General features: G+C 43.8%; 1 protein-coding gene and 1 pseudogene across 2 annotated transcripts in view; both read left to right on the forward strand.

Annotated features, from left to right (window-relative positions):
• The first annotated feature begins 12 nt into the window (after positions 1–12).
• The window catches only part of GPS1 (G protein pathway suppressor 1), a 56206-nt gene continuing 37563 nt past the window's right edge, over positions 13–18655 (forward strand). For both annotated transcript variants that reach the window (XM_089670387.1, XM_089670471.1), the window contains exon 1: positions 13–154. In XM_089670387.1, the coding sequence (XP_089526513.1) occupies positions 122–154 (33 nt within the window). In that variant the 5' untranslated portion in view covers positions 13–121. The remainder of the gene's footprint in view (positions 155–18655) is intronic.
• Positions 3068–3183, forward strand: LOC149474700 (U2 spliceosomal RNA; annotated as a pseudogene).

Below are 18655 nucleotides of genomic sequence, written 5' to 3' on the forward strand. Positions count from 1 at the left end.
TTCCGACGTCGACGTGCCTGACGTCTCTGCGTGCGTCCCCCCGTCTCTGGAGGCGCAAGGCACGTAACCCGGAAGCGGTCAGCGGGTCGGGGCCGGAGCGGTGGAGTGTGAGGGGGTGACGATGCCTCTCCCGGTGCAAGTGTTCAGCCTGCAGGTCAGAGGAGGAGAGGGCGGGGTCGGCTGTATGGTGTATGTATCAATGTGAGGGGGGTCACCCCTCCCCTGGAAGGAGGACTGCCTGTGTTGCTCATAGCAACCAAGCACACTTTTCTTTCCATTGGAGGTGGTCAGACTGGTTGCTGTGGAGGACATAAGTGGGGCTTCTTTTAAGTACTGAGGTGGAGTCTGTTGAGGGGTCGGTGCTGACTGCGCTGCCTCGGGGACTGGCTCCTACTTGCCGTGCAGCGCGGGGAGGCGTGTCCTATTCAGCAACAATCTGCATTAGGTGGGATATTTCTGGTGGTGCTGATTCAGGGAATGGCTCCTACTTGTCATGCAGCGCAGGGAGGCGTGTCCTTACATTCTGCATTGCACAGGATATTTCTGGTGGTGCTGATTCAGGGACTGGCTCCTACTTGCCATGCAGCGCAGGGAGGCGTGTCCTATTCAGCGACAATCTGCATTACACGGGATATTTTTGGTGGTGCTGATTCAGGGACTGGCTCCTACTTGCCGTACAGCGCAGGGAGGCGTGTCCTTACATTCTGCATTGCACAGGATATTTCTGATGGTGTTGATTCGGGGACTGGCACCTACTTGCCATGCAGCGCAGGGAGGCGTGTCCTATTCAGCGACAATCTGCATTACACGGGATATTTTTGGTGGTGCTGATTCAGGGACTGGCTCCTACTTGCCGTGCAGCGCAGGGAGGCGTGTCCTATTCAGCGACAATCTGCATTACACGGGATATTTTTGGTGGTGCTGATTCAGGGACTGGCTCCTACTTGCCGTGCAGCGCAGGGAGGCGTGTCCTTACATTCTGCATTACACAGGATATTTCTGGTGGTGCTGATTCAGGGACTGGCTCCTACTTGCCGTGCAGCGCAGGGAGGCGTGTCCTATTCAGCGACAATCTGCATTACACGGGATATTTTTGGTGCTGCTGATTCAGGGACTGGCTCCTACTTGCCGTGCAGCGCAGGGAGGCGTGTCCTTACATTCTGCATTGCACAGGATATTTCTGGTGGTGCTGATTCAGGGATTGGCTCCTACTTGCCATGCAGCGCAGGGAGGCGTGTCATATTCAGCGAAAGTATGCATTGCACAGGATATTTCTGGTGGTGCTGATTCAGGGATTGGCTCCTACTTGCCATGCAGCTCAGGGAAGCACGTTATATTTCGCAACACTAGGCTCCGTTCACAAAAGCAAATTGTGTTCGGTATTTAGGAGATCTGACACCTTTTCCCCCCAAATATCGCACATGATGCTGAAAATGTTGATTCACCGTAACCTTACCTATAACCTTCAGTGCCGCATAAATGGTGTTAAAGTCATTTCCCCTAAACCCTGGTTCTCATCGGTGCAAGTTTTCATGGGATTTGACCGTTCCAAATCACATGACAAGTCCTAACCCATTGCCAGCAATGCAATCGTTCAAATTGGTGCGGCACTGACTTTGAAAAAAGGTTTTATTTTTGGACTTGCATAGGGACCGTGCATGAAGTCGCACAGATGTCAGGCAAGCGGCACGTGAAATCGCAGTGACCAGTGGGATGGAAATCGCGCTACTTCAAGCGGAGTTCCAGTGAAAATGTTAAACAGACACAAGTCAGCCACTACAAAAACTGTAGCGGCTGACTTTTAAAAAACAGACACCTTGATTCCGCGGTGTCCTCCCCGCAGCCCACTTCAGCGGCCGGTCAGTGTTCCCGGCATCTGCACTGTGGGCACCCGGCTGTGACAGCTTGCGGCTTCACAGCCGGGTGCCCACTGCGCATGTACGAGTAGCGCTGCGCTTTCTGATTGGTCCCGTAGTCTTCTGGGACCTGTCACATGTCCTAGAAGACTACAGGGGGGGGAGGACAACTTTCACTTCCGATTGCCTGGGCAACCTGAGAGCCGCAGTACTACAAGTTCCATCATGCCTCTGCAAGTCATAGCTGTAACTCAGTTTTGTAATCTTTGCAATGCCTCATGGGAAATGTAGTTCCACAACAGCTAGAGAGCCGCAGGTCGCCTACCCCTGGCCTAGGCGATCGCAGCGGAAATGGGAGCGGGTACCTGTCAATTTCGCGTACCCACTCCCCAAAGATGTCAATCCTTATCGGGGAGCAGGGGACCAGTCCTTAAGGCAGAACTTCCCCCTCTTTTTGGGTGGAGCTCCGCTTTCAAGTGAAGTAGTGTGATTTCAAAGCCGCATTCAGTGTGAACCAGGGCTAAAGGAAATAAATAAATGTGTTAAACAATTAGTGGTCCAGGCATGCGATAGTTAACTGCTTCCTGACCGCCCTATAGCAGATATACTGCTACAGGGCAGCACGGGTGCACAAAAGCACGTATATATACATGATTTTGCATTCCCGTGTAGGGGGCGGGCACGAGGCATGCGCGCCCGCTCGCCCTATCCACGCCGCCATTCGCAGCTGTCAATCACTGGGTCCCGACCAGTGATTACTCGCTGGCGCCCCGGTGATTGCCAAGCATCTCCGGCAGGGAGGAGAACTGTATTTAAGCAATACAGTTCTCCTCCCTGTCAGCTCGTGCACACTGCTTTGGATGGCTCTGCACAGCCATCCAAAGCAGTGTGATTACAGTTAAGCACGCAGACACAAGTAAAACGGCACACAGTTAACCCTTTGATCGCCACTCATGTTAACCCCTTTCTTCCCACTGCCCTTAGAACAGTGTCAGTGTTTTGTTTTTTTTGCACTGATCACTGTATTGGCGTCACTGGGGATGTCAGTGACACCAAGTCAGTCCCCCCCCCCCCCCAGTGTCAGAATGCCCGCCGCAGTCCCACTATAAGTCGCTTATCGCCGCCATTGCTAGTAAAAATAGAAATTCCAGTATATATTTCACCATTTGTAGACGCTATAACTTTCACGTAAACCAATTAATTTACACGTATTCGCTTCTCGGCCTTTTGGCTAAGATCAAGTGTAGTATCTGTTCTTATCAGTGTCCAGTGGGGGTGCTCCCGGCCATTCTAGCTTTGCGGGGATGACTGTTGTATAGTACCCTCACTGGTATGATGGGGGTCTGGAAGGCTAGTACCAGGGGGACAGAAAGCGTGGTGCCCACGAGTAGAAGCTGGGGCCCGTGAGTAATTCCCCCGAGAAGACCGGAAGGACCCAGTACCTCCTGATTTGGACGGATCTACCTTGTCTGGCCAGGGGTCGGGAAGGCAGAAAGTCCGCAAACCAGTGCCCCCTGAGTAGACGCCCTCAGGGGTGCCACTAGTAACACCTGGGTGTGGGACCCCACAGTGTGAAGATGGCACAAGGTCACTGTTTTTCACTCTTTTTGCACAAGCGCCCTTAGGTCCAGGCCTTTTGGCTAGGATCAGGGCAATTTTTGCTACAGGCCTCAGGGCCTGGTCCGTGCACAATTTGGCACAACCACTTTTTTATTTTCTATTTATTTAATTTATTTACACTCCCACGTATTGTCACTTTTTCTTACTTTTGTGTGTGTTTTCCACAGGATGGAGGGTGATGGGTCCTCGGGCCTGCCCTGAAGTCTAGGGGGAGGATGTGTGGCCTTTTGGTTCCTTCCTCCCCTGTCCCTGGGGGGTTTTCTCTTCGGGAGAGCCCCCTGACCAAGTACTGGATGTCCGGCTTCGGCTGGACACAAGGAACAGTGGTCCACCAGGCCTTTTGGCCAGGAGGACCAAATGGGAACCTTGTCCCTGTCAGGAGCTTCGTGCCCCGGGGGATCAGGGTAGCGGTCCAGCCCCTTTAGTGGTAGGACAAAAGCACACCCCTAAGTGCACTTTTTCGTGTGGTGTTTTGCACTTGCACTTTTTTTGTGAACACTTACGGGTTTTTTTTGTTATAGTTGCACGTTTGCGGACAAAAAAAATTAATTTACACGTATTGGGATTTTTTTTTAACAAATACATGCAGCAGAATACATTGTGGCCTAAATTTAAGACGAAATTTGTTTTTTTATCAGTTTTTCACTGGAGATGTTTGATAGCAAAAAGTCAAAAACATTGTTTTTTTTTCTCAAAATTGTCGGTCTATATTTTTTTTATTATAGCGCAAAAAATAAAAACCACACAGGCGATCAAATACCACTGAAAGAGAGCTCAATTCGTGGGAAAAAAAGGATGTAAATTTCATTTGGGTGCAGTGTTGCATGGCCGTCAATTTTCAGTCAAAGCAACGCAGCGCCGTAATGCAAAAAATGGCCTGGTCAGGAAGGGGGGGGGGGGGGATATCCTCTGGAGGGAAAGTGGTTAAGGAATCTGTTTAGCTGGTTGTTAAAGAGCTGGTAGCCGCCAGTAAATAGCTGGTTGTTAAGGACCAGGCAGCCACTGCGTCTATAGCAACCAGGACTTCTTTTATTTACATTCTTCTGTCATTGGTGTTGAATCATGGTTGTTAAGGACACGGGAGTTGCCTGCTCCTTTACATCCAGCTATATACTGGTTGTTAGAGGACAAATACCGCATCACTTCATAAAATAGCTCATGCCGTATTTCAGTAGCGTTTTAAAGTGAATTGTAAAAAAATAAACACTAATAGGTATTTTGATGCAAATCTTAACCCCCTTGGCGCCAGCCCTTTAAGGAAGGAGGCGGGTCGCGGTTTCTGGTAATGCGATTGACTGTCCCAGCAGTCACATGATCGGAAAGCTCCCGGTTGCAAGTAGAGATCGGAAGCTTTCCATTAGCCGCCGGTAACTTTGCTGGGAGCACGCACGGTGTACGCTCTCGGCAGAGATCTGTTTTTCTTTGGGTATGCATATATGCGGCCTCTCGACGTTAGGGCCCATCCTCCAAGGGGCCACATATGCGCATACGTCTGTTGGAAAGGAGTTGAAAGGGTAGATACCTCTTTGTAAATGGAGCCCCAGTATGCGATACGCTGCAAGTTTCATACGGCGTTAGTTCAGGGCCTGGCTGCTACTTGCAATGTAGTGCAGGGAGGCATGTCCTATTTATATCATTTATTCACAATAATATTGTTTATTCCAGGGTGGATTGATTTAAATCACTAGTCAGTAAGGCTTGATGTAAATCCTAGTTTTCTACATAAAGACTAATTCTTGCTGGTATAACTTTAATATACAAGTAGATGAAGATTTTTAGAACAACAACTTTTCATATTAGTTTTTTTATCCCCAGTTTAATAGGTTAATCATTCATATTTGGACAACTTTTCTGTTGTACTTAGGAAGGAGAAAAATAATCATTACCTTTAATAATAACAATTTAAATAGATTTATTCAACTGAAACAATAACATTCCAGCATATGTGATTTGATTAAACATCCATGTTTGGTAACTAATTTGGCTAAACAAAATCTATATATTTGAAGAAACTTAGACTGTCAGCCCCTCCCCCTCACACTTAGTTTCACTTTCTTCTTGTGCAGATCTATTCCACTCCAAACAATCAGAAAAATATTGTTTCTATTCTATTCACTGAACTTCTTGAAACTTAGCAGTGAAGGGGTTGATTCTGTATTCATAGGTTTGTAGAAGTTAGGATGAAGGTCTTTTTCTTAACTCTGTTCATGTTATAATATTTTTGCTGTGAAGAAGAGGCATGTGATCTCCGCTGAGTCAAATTCAGTTTTGAGAACTGCAAAAGTAAACCAATCATCTGTGATAATATCTTGTAGGCAGAGAAACTGCCCAATAATCTTACAGAAACCTCTGGAAGAGCATGACATTGTGAATGGATTCATGGAATTTATGTACCAAAAAAAATAAACATATACAGCCTTATTCTACATAATTAAAAAACTAATCTTTATTTCATGATGGAATAACCTTTGGATGGTAATATATTTTCCTCAAAAAGCATTTTATTTTAAAAAATCCGATTTAAATAAAAAAAATCCAATTTTTTTTTTTTTTAAATCATTGATTTTTATCCACCCTGGTTTATTCACAATAATATGATTTGACAATATTTAATTTTAGCACTTACAGCGCTACACCATCCTTTATAAAATAATTCTTTCATCTCATCTTTTTCCAGGTGTTAGCAGCTACTTCATCCCCTGAGAGGATATTTGGCAGCGCAGGAGTCCACCCCTCATTTAAATGTCCTATTTAGCGATAATATGCAATGCACAGCATGTTTCTGGTGGTGCTGGCTCAGGAAATAGCTCCTACTGTCAATGCAGCACAAGGAATCATGTCATATTTAGCAAAAATATGCAGCATGTTTCTTGCGATGATGGTTCAGGGACTGGCTTCTACTTGCAGCGCAGTGCAGGGAGGCATGTGATATTTAGCAAGAATATGCAGTAAGCAGCATGTTTTTATCATTGAGGTGTGCATACAGGCTGGTGATTGCAATGGCGTTACCGGGTACAATATTCCCAACAACCATCAAATCATACCGCACACACCAAAATAAGGTCAAAGTGGTTGTTAAGGCTGAAGGTTTTTTCCTCAATGATTTTTTAAAAAAAAAGGGTAATAAAACCTTATGTACGGAGCATACCTACTTAGCTGAGCCCAATCTCAATCCAGCATTGCGCATGAGAGCATCGGCTCTCTCCCTCCTTATTGGCTCAGAGACAGCAGTGGGAGCCATTGACTCCCTATAGGACAGGGGTAGGCAACCTGCGGCTCTCCAGCTGTTGCAGGACTACAAGTTCCATCATGCCTCTGCAAGTCATAGCTGTAACTGTCAGTTTTGTAATGTTGCAATGCCTCATGGGAAATGTAGTTCCACAACAGCTAGAGAGCTGCAGGTTGCCTACCCCTGCTATAGGAGGAGCCTTATAGAGAGTCACCCTCTCCATGTGTCTTGTGTACTGTCTATTACCCAGAGTGAAAGGAAATCCCAACTTTTGGGTTGTCACCAGAACAATAGAGGGAAAATCTTCTAATGGGGACATTAGTTCTGGTGACAACAAGGAATTCCCTAATTTTGGAAGGATTTCCTCACACTTCCTGTTTTGGCTACGGGACGAGAAATTAAATTGATTCTACAGGTTGTAATTTAAAAAAAAAAAAAAGAAAAAAGTTGATTTTGCACAGACCAGCCCTGATCATCTACTTTTGGGGTCCCACACTAACAGTCCTAGTTCCTCCCCCCTCCTGAGTGCCTGCAGTAGCAAGTCTCTTTATATGGGGGCACTTGAGCAGGCTCTCTCCCGAGCTGTGCTCCTTTGAATGGACATTGTTCATTCTCATACGGAGTGTGGCTGCCCCCCCTGCTCTCTCCTTATTGGCTCACTGGCTGTGATTGACAGCTGCTGTGTGAGCCAATCAGGAGAGCTGCTGCTCTCATGAACTTCGGTGGATCAAGGGGGTCCGTTAACGTGGAACTTCACTCTCTCAATCAACATTGACTATTTTAAATCTTATGCTACTAGCATTAGTAAATAGATAGGAAAGTATATAATACTTACTTGTTTTAAACTTTTTTTTTTAACATTTCTGCAGCTACTTCCTGGTTTCCATGCCTAGGAAAATGATTTCATACACCCCAGGAGTATTCAGGAGAGGAGGAAGGGTTTCTCAGCTCAGCCAATGCCTGAGATAAGGGCAGATGGATTCCAGAAAGAAAATGCTTCATGAATCACCTGCCCTTACTCAAGATGGCCACTGCCAGAAATGCTAGGGGGTGTTTTTCCAAAATGATTTTACAACAAAATAAAGCATAGAGAATGCATGGATGGGGGCATTTACTTTGAATATTAACATTGAATTAAATAGCATTTTTGGTTTGTGGTGCTCAGATGCAGTTCCACTTTATGTATCAGAGGGGGCTGGAAAGGAAAGCTGCAGTCAGAAGGCTTTTTACCTTAATGCAGGGGTCTCAAAACTTTTCAAACAATGGGCCAGTTTATTGACCTTCAGACTTTAGGGGGGCCGGATTGTGGCTAGCCGGGGTAGAAAATGTTCCGGCCTCAGCATCAGTGAGAATACAGATGGCCTCAGGGTTGGTGGTTAGTAGGAGGAAGAGTAACATCAGTGGTATCAGTGGGAGGAATAGTGCCCCATCATTGGTGTCAGTGGGAGGAATAGCGCCCAATCATTGGTATCAGTGGGAGGAATAGTGTCCCATCATTGGTGTCAGTGGGAGGAATAGTGCCCCATCATTGGTATCAGTGGGAGGAATAGTGTCCCATCATTGGTATCAGTGGGAGGAATAGTGCCCCATCATTGGTGTCAGTGGGAGGAATAGCGCCCAATCATTGGTATCAGTGGGAGGAATAGTGCCCCATCATTGGTATCAGTGGGAGGAATAGTGTCCCATCATTGGTGTCAGTGGGAGGAATAGTGCCCCATCATTGGTATCAGTGGGAGGAATAGTGCCCCATCATTGGTTTCAGTAGGAGGAATAGTGCCCCATCATTGGTATCAGTGGGAGGAATAGTGCCCCATCATTGGTATCAGTGGGAGGAATAGTGTCCCATCATTGGTGTCAGTGGAAGGAATAGTGTCCCATCATTGGTATCAGTGGGAGGAATAGTGTCCCATCATTGGTATCAGTGGGAGGAATAGTGCCCCATCATTGGTGTCAGTGGGAGGAATAGTGCCCCATCATTGGTATCAGTGGGGGGAATAGTACCCCATCATTGGTGTCAGTGGAAGGAATAGTGTCCCATCATTGGTGTCAGTGGGGGGAATAGTGCCCCATCATTGGTATCAGCGGGAGAAATAGTGTCCCATCATTGGTATCAGTGGGAGGAATAGTGCCCCATCATTGGTGTCAGTGGGAGGAATAGTGCCCCATCATTGGTATCAGTGGGAGGAATAGTGCCCCATCATTGGTGTCAGTGGAAGGAATAGTGTCCCATCATTGGTATCAGTGGGAGGAATAGTGCCCCATCATTGGTATCAGTGGGAGGAATAGTGCCCCATCATTGGTATCAGTGTGAGGAATAGTGCCCCATCATTGGTGTCAGTGGGAGGAATAGTGCCCCATCATTGGTGTCAGTGGGAGGAATAGTGCCCCATCATTGGTGTCAGTGGGAGGAATAGTGCCCCATCATTGGTATTAGTGGGAGGAATAGTGCACCATCATTGGTATTAGTGGGAGGAATAGTGCCCCATCATTGGTATCACTGGGAGGAATAGTGCCCCATCATTGGTATCAGTGGGAGGAATAGTGCCCCATCATTGGTATCAGTGGGAAGAATAGTGCCCCATCATTGGTATCAGTGGGAAGAATAGTGCCCCATCATTGGTGTCAGTGGGGGGAATAGTGCCCCATCATTGGTATCAGTGGGGGGAATAGTGCCCCATCATTGGTATCAGTGGGGGGAATAGTGCCCCATCATTGGTATCAGTGGGGGGAATAGTGTCCCATCATTGGTGTCAGTGGGGGGAATAGTGCCCCATCATTGGTATCAGTGGGGGGAATAGTGCCCCATCATTGGTATCAGTGGGGGGAATAGTGCCCCATCATTGGTATCAGTGGGGGGAATAGTGCCCCATCATTGGTGTCAGTGGGGGGAATAGTGTCCCATCATTGGTATCAGTGGGAGGAATAGTGCCCCATCATTGGTATCAGTGGGGGGAATAGTGCCCCATCATTGGTATCAGTGGGAGGAATAGTGTCCCATCATTGGTATCAGTGGGGGGAATAGTGCCCCATCATTGGTATCAGTGGGGGGAATAGTGTCCCATCATTGGTGTCAGTGGGGGGAATAGTGCCCCATCATTGGTATCAGTGGGGGGAATAGTGCCCCATCATTGGTATCAGTGGGGGGAATAGTGCCCCATCATTGGTATCAGTGGGGGGAATAGTGCCCCATCATTGGTGTCAGTGGGGGGAATAGTGTCCCATCATTGGTATCAGTGGGAGGAATAGTGCCCCATCATTGGTATTAGTGGGGGGAATAGTGCCCCATCATTGGTATCAGTGGGAGGAATAGTGTCCCATCATTGGTATCAGTGGGAGGAATAGTGCCCCATCATTGGTATCAGTGGGGGGAATAGTGCCCCATCATTGGTATCAGTGGGAGGAATAGTGCCCCATCATTGGTATCAGTGGGAGGAATAGTGTCCCATCATTGGTGTCAGTGGGGGGAATAGTGCCCCATCATTGGTGTTAGTGGGACGAATAGTGCCCCATCATTGGTGTTAGTGGGAGGAATAGTACATCATCGTTGGTCTCAGTGAAAGAAATAGTGCCCCATTGTTGGTGTCAGTGGGAGGAATAGTGCCTGATATCATTGGGAGCAAAAGTGCCCAAAGGACAAGATAAAGGCTTGCAAGGGGCCACATCCAGCCCTTATTCTGTAGTTTGGAGACCCCTGCCTTGATGCATAGAATGCATTAAGGTAAAAAAGAACCTACTGCCTCTTGAACCACTTTAAGGGAAAGCTACCCAGTGGGACACAGATGGCAAAAACACTGAAAAGGGGTTATAACCCTCCCTTGCTCTATTCAGAATGGGGAAAAAATGGCCTTTAGTTCTATCTTAAAGTGTTTGTAAACCTCAGACATGAAATATGAAGAAAGCACATCCCTCTACAGTGTGTACTTGTCTCAATCCAGAAGGATAGAGGATGGGATATGGTGCTGATAAGTAACCATCATCCCTATATGTACATAGACAAAGGATACCCTCTAATGAGCGGGATGTTTACGGCTACATAGACAAGTATTTATATCTAAACAAATGTTTTATGCATTTCATTGATACAAAAGATTAAAGTTGGAAATAAAGGACCATTAGTATTTTCACGTATGGATCACAGCATCATGAACCAGACCTCCCATATGTGGGCAGGGGTTACCAAGACAGGGAGGTCGCCCCCTAAAGGGCGGGTCAGAAACCACAAAGTGTGTGATCCAACCGAATATGTGGAACTGCATAGACAATCCAATGACTCAACACTCGGTGCATTTCGAAATGCGTTGGGTGTTGTATCATTGGATTATCTATGCAGTTGCACATATTCGGTTGTATCATACACTCTGCTTCATGATTCTACAGTCCACATGTGAAAATACTAATGTAGCCGCAATCTTTTGGACTTTCATGGCTCTTTATTTCCAGATTTAATCTTTTGTATCAATAAAATTTAAAAAAAATGTATATATAAATAAATGTCTCACTCATTAAGAGGATATCTTTGGTCCTTGTCCCAGAGCACTAAGTGTTATTTCTGTGTGCTGCCTCATTCCTCTGCTACAAGCATGAGTGACTTCTGACAAGTTATCCTGACAAAAAGAGATAAAAAGCTGACGGGAGAGAGTCCCAGCACACAGCTTGTGATTGACAGCCTCAGCTCTGTTTCTGCGTGCCGTGTGAAGGAGGATGTGTCCCTTCCCTCCAATCAGCTCTCCTCACTGAGCACTGCAGTGTGTAATTTCAGCTCTCTGACCCCTGCTTTCTGAAAGCTCAGACAAGCTGTATATATTCTACACAGACGGCTGCAGATAAACACGCACAACTTATGTAGGAGGATTTGTTTCATCTATGTGTATCACCTGAGGCCAGTCACTTCACTGGGTATATGTAAGGGTTTACAACCATGTTAAGGCCTGCCTACTGCCAGGACAAGATGGGACGAGGATCTTGTGTGTCATGTGACTGCTCTGAAAAAAGTGATTATGACATAACTAAGCAAAAAAAAAAAAAAATGCAACAGGGTGGTAAAAATACACGGCTTAGAGTTGGATTTAAAGTACATGATCTGTGGCATAGAGCATGTCTTGTGTGTGTCTGGTGATCAATTGTTACTGTTGTATTTACCTTTAGCAGGTAGACGGTGTGTCAGGGTCTGAGGATACAGACAGTCAGAACAGATCAGAATCCTCTCCACGGACAGATGTATATGATAGCCCTGGCAGCAATAGTACAGAAGAATTCTTTTTAGCTAAATGTGCAACTTTCATCTGGAGATCCATTTCATCAGCCTACTCATTGCATTTTGAGGTATCATGGAGGAGTAGATGTCTGCCTTTGGCTACAAGCCGTAATGTAATATAACACTTGACAGAGAACAGATTTAAAGGGGTATTAAACCCCAACCCCAAACCATAAATGTCATATATTTCAGTTTACCAATCATTAGATGTGGTGGCTGCATTTGTTTTTTTTTCTTTGGCTGTTTTCCCCTCTATTTTCACCGGATGATCTGGCCAGTAACACTCCTCCTGTATTATTGGGACACAACACTGTAGGAATGAGCATAGGAGGCACAGCAAACGGCAGCTTTGTTAGTCTGGGGGGGGCGGCGGCCCATGGGATTATTAGATGTATTAGCAGATTTGAATGCAATAACAAAATTAAGTCAAACTCCAGCTCATACTTTATAATCCGCTACAGTGAACAATAACGGTCTTATGCAGGCCATAGACGATTCGTTTGTTGGCTGAAAAATGAAAAATCGTTTGTTCTGTTGCCAGCAATGCTTTTCGTAGATTTTCCAACATGACCGATAAAAGAAACGAGAAGGAACCGCGAAAATCAGCCGACGACATTGCCCACTAACGGTGCGAATATCGGCCGATTATTCTTTCGGATGAAAATTCGGCCGATAAACGACCCGTTTATGGCCTGCCTTATGCAGGCCATAGATGGGTCGAAAACCGGCCGTTTTTTTTTTTTTTTTTTTTTTTTTTTAAAAACAAAAAATCGGTCATTTAATAGGCCGACGTTACCACCAACGGTAAAAAAAATCAGCCGATTTTCATCCTGTCTACGGCCGGCATTTAATTACTTCTGTCCCTGCAGAGAGCTCCGCTATTATATTTGACATGAAAAAGTATAGCGGTTGCAACAATGTATCCATTTGTATCCATTTCGGATACAGATTTTTTTATTCTGATACAAATAGGTACATTGTTGAAATCGCAATACTTTTTGATGTCAAATTCTTCTTCTTCCTCTTCTTCTTCTTCTTCTTTTTCTTTTTCTCCTATTTCTTCTTTTTCTGCTTCTTCTTCTTTTTCTTCTTCTTCATCTTCTTCTTCATCTTCTTCATCTTCTCCTTTTTCTTCTTCTTTTTCTCCTTTTTCTTTTTCTCCTTTTTCTCCTTTTTCTTTTTCTCCTTTTTCTTTTTCTCCTTTTTCTTTTTCTGCTTTTTCTTTTTCTCCTTTTTCTTTTTCTCCTTCTTTTTCTCCTTCTTTTTCTCCTTCTTTTCTTCTTTTTCTTTTCTTCTTCTTTTTCTTCTTCTTCATCTTCTTTTTCCTCTTCTTCTTCATCTTCTTCTTCTTCTTCTTCATCTTCTCCTTTTTCTTCATCTTCTCCTTTTTCTTCATCTTCTCCTTTTTCTTCTTCTTTTTCCTCTTCTTCTTCCTCTTCTTTTTCTTCTTCTACTTCTTCTTCTCCTCCTTTTTCTTCTTTTTCTTGCAGGTCATGGCTCATGCGCAGATTTTTTATCGGTAAAAAGATCGGCCGATTTGCCCATCATTGCCGCGAAAATCAGCCGATTTTTTTTCCAACTTTACCGATTAATAAAAAGTGCCAAAATCCAGAAAAACGGCCAACCAATTAACCCATTAACAGTGCGAAAATTTTCGGTGCGATTTTCAACCCATCTATGGCCTGCATAAGTTTGGACTTGGGATTCCTCCCTCATTATCCAACAGTTTTATGACCCCCTCATTGTCCCAGCCCCCCACACAGTCTTTGCTTTTGCTCTGTCTTATATCTAGTCTAATCCTAGTTTTATAACCATTGCTGTGTACATTTGTTTGTGTGGTTTTTTTTTTGGTTTTTTTTCCTGTGTTTGTTTGTTTCTTCCCCCCCCCCTTAGAGATTTTTTCTTTTAACATTCTGCCTAAAACTTTGTGAAGTAGTACCGCTTGGACCTTGAAGAAGGGGACATACCCTGAAAGCTTGTCCTGAAAATTGTATGTTGGTGCAAATAAGTAAAATATCACGGACAGAACTCAGCTGTTTCCTTTTGGAATAAGGGTTTTGAATGCGTAAATAAAAGCTGATTATTTTAATCACCCCCTGCCAGTGTTAAAGCGGAACTTCACTCTCTCAGTCAAGATTGACTATTTTAAATTTTATGCTGCTAGCATTAGTAAATAGGAAGGAAAGTATATCATATTTACTTGTTTTAAACAGTTTTTTTTTTTGTTTTTTTTACATTTCTTCAGTTACTTCCTGGTTTCCATGCCTAGGCAAGTGATGTCATACATCCCAGAAGTCTTTATGAGGGGGGAGGGGTTTTCTCAGCAAAGCACACCCTCCTGGCTGCATGCCTGAACTAAGGGCAGATGGATTCCAGGAAGTAAATTCCACATAAATCATCTTCCCTTACTCAGGATGGCCACGCCCAGAAATCCTAAGACATGGATGGATGGGGGAGTGAATATTAAAAATGCTTTGAATATTAAAAATGAATTTTTTTTGTTTGTGGTGCTCAGATACAGTGAAGTTCCGCTTTAAGTGGTTTGTCTCATTCATGTAAACTGATACATTCTGCTTGAGCTTTTGAAAAACAACAGACGTACTGGCTGGATCACCAGATGAAAATAGAAAAAATAAATAAATGTTTGCGTTTGGGTTTAATACTGCTTTAATTAGTTTATTTATAAAGCAGTAAATCTGATATTTACAAAACATTCACTGCAGGTGAAGCTTCCAGGTGCAGGTGTTTTATAATGTATCTTTGGTCCAAATTTGAAACCAAATTTTCTTTTCTACATTGAGATTCAATTTCTAGACTACTCTTATTTACTGACGCACCGAAATTTCGACTGGCAAAAATAGGCCTGTTGGCATTTTAACTCTAGTAAAAAGTGAGCCGATACAGGTGCTGATAATTGCGGCCTAGATAATAAATCATAAATAAAAGCAAGGAACCAATGTGGGGGGGGGGATATCCTCCTGCGCTTGATATGGATACGTCCCTATCTACCAGCTGCAATCACTCAACCTCAACCAATAAGTCTTAATTGCCAAATATTAAATAGTGAAGCGCTCCCAAACTACCTAAGAAAATTCCCTCTATGCATACCATAAATACCAACTGAACTTAAAAGTAATCGATACCATAAGGTGATAAAAAACATAAATCTATTAGTGAAAATACATAAACACCTCTCTTAATTAATCAATTAATAATGCCTCATAATTGATCTGTGATGGAAAATAACAAATATAAAATTCATAAAAAATCTCAAATATTAGTGATAATAATTCATAATATAATAAAAGATGTGACAAATCGTGATAAATAGTGACAAACCTATAAATCAAAATAAATAGTGATTCTTCAAAAAATAAATAAAGAAATGTGCAATACATATATCCTGTGATAAAACCCTATAACAAATTAAATTAAATAGATAACTACTTAATTCTGTGAAAAAATAAATGAACTCAGTGTCCAGAATATACTCAAAAAGTCCATGCAAATTGTGAAAACACTCTGTGATCTTCACTTCTAGTGCTCAAAAAGGAATCCTCCAATGGCAGCAATGCCTGCTCACCTCCCCTCCTCGACCCACACAGGGCCACAAGGCAAAAAACTCCCCTCAAAGGTAATCCTTTATTCCAGGCAGCTCAGCAAGGGACCTCAGGACTTCCACTCCACCACATGTAATCCTTGTAAACAGCGCTTTCCACCTCACATCATGGGTGTATTCACATACAGGGAGGGAAACAAATATGGCCGCTGCGTCCGGACAAACGTCCCCACGTGACCGGAAGTGACGTAATCTCGAACTGGGAATGGCGTTCCGACGCGTTGCGTCACGTGCGTCGTGACTTCATCACTAATAGATTTATGTTTTTTATCACCTTATGGTATCGATTACTTTTAAGTTCAGTTGGTATTTATGGTATGCATAGAGGGAATTTTCTTAGGTAGTTTGGGAGCGCTTCACTATTTAATATTTGGCAAGGAACCAATGTGACAGTCCCAGCAAGTGGTGGTCTTGCGACAGGGTGTGCTAACGCGAAGATAAAATGAAAATAAAGTGACAGTTTGTGCTAGGGTGCCAACCACAGTTGTGGATTACTTCAATATTCAGTGATATGTCCAAAAGTGTGGTAAAAATACGCACTCACCAGATGCGTATTATAAATACGCATGTATTATGTGTAATCAGAGGTCCCCGTTAAGGATGGATGAGGTAAGCCGGGTACGGAATCTCCTCCCTCTGGATGGTGTACAGCCTAACGGACTTCTCCTGGATACCCAAGGAACTAATCTTGCCAGAGGTCCTCTTAAAGGATGGATGGGTGTTTGCAGCCTGAGATGGAATTAGTTCCTTGAGTATCCAGGAGATATCCGTTGAGCTGTACACCATCCAGAGGGAGGAGATTCCGTACCCGGCTTACCTCTTCCATCCTTAACGGGGACCTCTGATTACACATAATACATACGTATTTATAATATGCATCTGGTGAGTGTGTATTTTTACCACACTTTTGGTCACATCGCTGAATATTGAAGTAATCCACAACTGTGATTGGCTCCCTAGCACTTACTGTCACTTTATAAATGAATATATCATAAAATAAAGATAAAATGTTCATAAAGTGACAGTTCGTGCTAGGGTGCCAATCACATTTGTGGATTACTTCAGTATTCAGTGATGTGTCCAAAAGTGTGGTAAAAATACACACTCACCAGATGCGTATTAGAAATGCGTATGTATTATGTGTAACCAGAGGTCCCTGTTAAGGATGGATGAGGTATGCCGGCTACGGAATCTCCTCCCTCTGGATGGTGTACACCCCAACAGATATCTCCTGGATACTCAAGGAACTAATCTTGCCAGAGGTCCTCTTAAAGGATGGATGGGTGTTTGCAGCCTAAGATGGAATTAGTTCCTTGAGTATCCAGGAGATATCCATTGGGCTTTACACCATCCAGAGGGAGGAGATTCCGTACCCGGCTTACCTCATCCATCCTTAACGGGGACCTCTGATTACACATAATACATACGTATTTATAATGCGCATCTGGTGAGTGTGTATTTTTACCACACTTTTGGACACATCGCTGAATATTGAAGTAATCCACAACTGTGATTGGCACCCTAGCACGAACTGTCACTTTATGAACATTTTATCTTTATTTTATGATATATTCATTTATACACATTTCAACAGACATAATTTAATTTTAGCGCTGCACCTTTTAGTTCGTATGTTTTTTGAGGTTTTATCTGGTTACCTTAGTGTGCAATAGCAGCTAATTTTGAGCGCTCACTGATCCCTACCTTTTATATGGGTCTAAACCAGCGTTTGTCAGTCAGTGCTATCAAAGGCTAGGTTTCTGCTTTTTCTATTCTGTTCTAGAGACTGTTGGCCTCTCACTCTTTAAGACCCTTATGTAGGCCATAGATGGGTCAAAAATCGGCCGAAGATTTGGCCGAAAGAATAATCTGCTGATTTTCAGATCATTAGTGGGTGAATTTGTCGGTTGTTTTTTTGTGATTTTGACACATTTTTTTAAATCGGTTATGTTGGAAAAAAAAACGGCCGATTTTGTCGTTCGGCCGATTTTCATGGCAATGATGTTCAAATTGGCCGATCTTTTTATCGATTAAAAAAATGTGCATGAGCCGTGACCTGCTAGAAGAAGAAACGAGAAAAAGACAATGAAGACAAAGAAAAAGAAGAACATTTGTATCTATTTGTATCCATTTCGGATACAGATGTTTCTATTCGGATACAAATAGATACAATGTTGCAACCGCAATACTTTTAAATGTCAAATAGAATAGTGGAGTGTCCCTGCAGAGAGCTCTTCTATTATATTTGACATTTAAAAGTATAGCGGTTGCAACATTGTATCTATTTGTATCAGAATAGAACCCTCTGTATCCAAAATGGATACAAATAGATACAATATTGCAACTTTGCTATACTTTTAAATGTCAAATATAATAACGGAGCTCTCTGCAGGGACACTCCACTATTATATTTGCCGGCCGTAGACGGGACGAAAATCAGACGATTTTTTTTTACCAATGGTGGTAGCGTCGGCCGATTGAACGACCGATTTTTCGTGGTTTTATTTTTTTAAAAGTCCGGTTTTCGACCCATCTATGGCGTGCATTATACAGGGAGTCTCATGTAGATTCCCTGTCTATTCTCCTGTGACTACATGGGATCTGAATTTGTTTCTCTCTGTGCTTCAAAAACCACCACTGGAACCCAGCAGAGACATCACCCACATGTAGTTTTGTTTGCAGCCATCGCATGGGGTGTCTGAACTGGTGATCTAATCCTAAAAGGAATCCTTTTTGGTTTTCAATAAAGTCAAGGTGGTGTTAAAGCAGAGGACATCCTTCAAGGCTGTGGAGGTTCCTACCTTTCACCCCAATTAGGGCATTATTCTGCCTGCCTGCAGTTCACCTTCAATTGTCTGTATTTGGTTTGGGGGGTCTGTGAGTTTCTCTGTCAGCTACTGCCACCTTTAGACTGTTTTCCTCTTTTGTTATCACAGATGGTCCCCAAAAAGGTGCAACCCCTTGACTTGGACAGGCCACCATCTGTGCTTATGGTCTCAAGGATCAGGTTCCACCTTTTCCTCTTATAGCCCACTCTGTTGTAAGTACCAAGTACCACTAGGTGGATGTTTCTGCCT

Source organism: Staurois parvus, unplaced genomic scaffold, assembly GCF_062004578.1.
Source record: "Staurois parvus isolate SC_StPar_1 unplaced genomic scaffold, SC_StPar_1.0 ptg000003l, whole genome shotgun sequence".
In the NCBI taxonomy this organism is placed as follows: Eukaryota; Metazoa; Chordata; class Amphibia; order Anura; family Ranidae; genus Staurois; species Staurois parvus.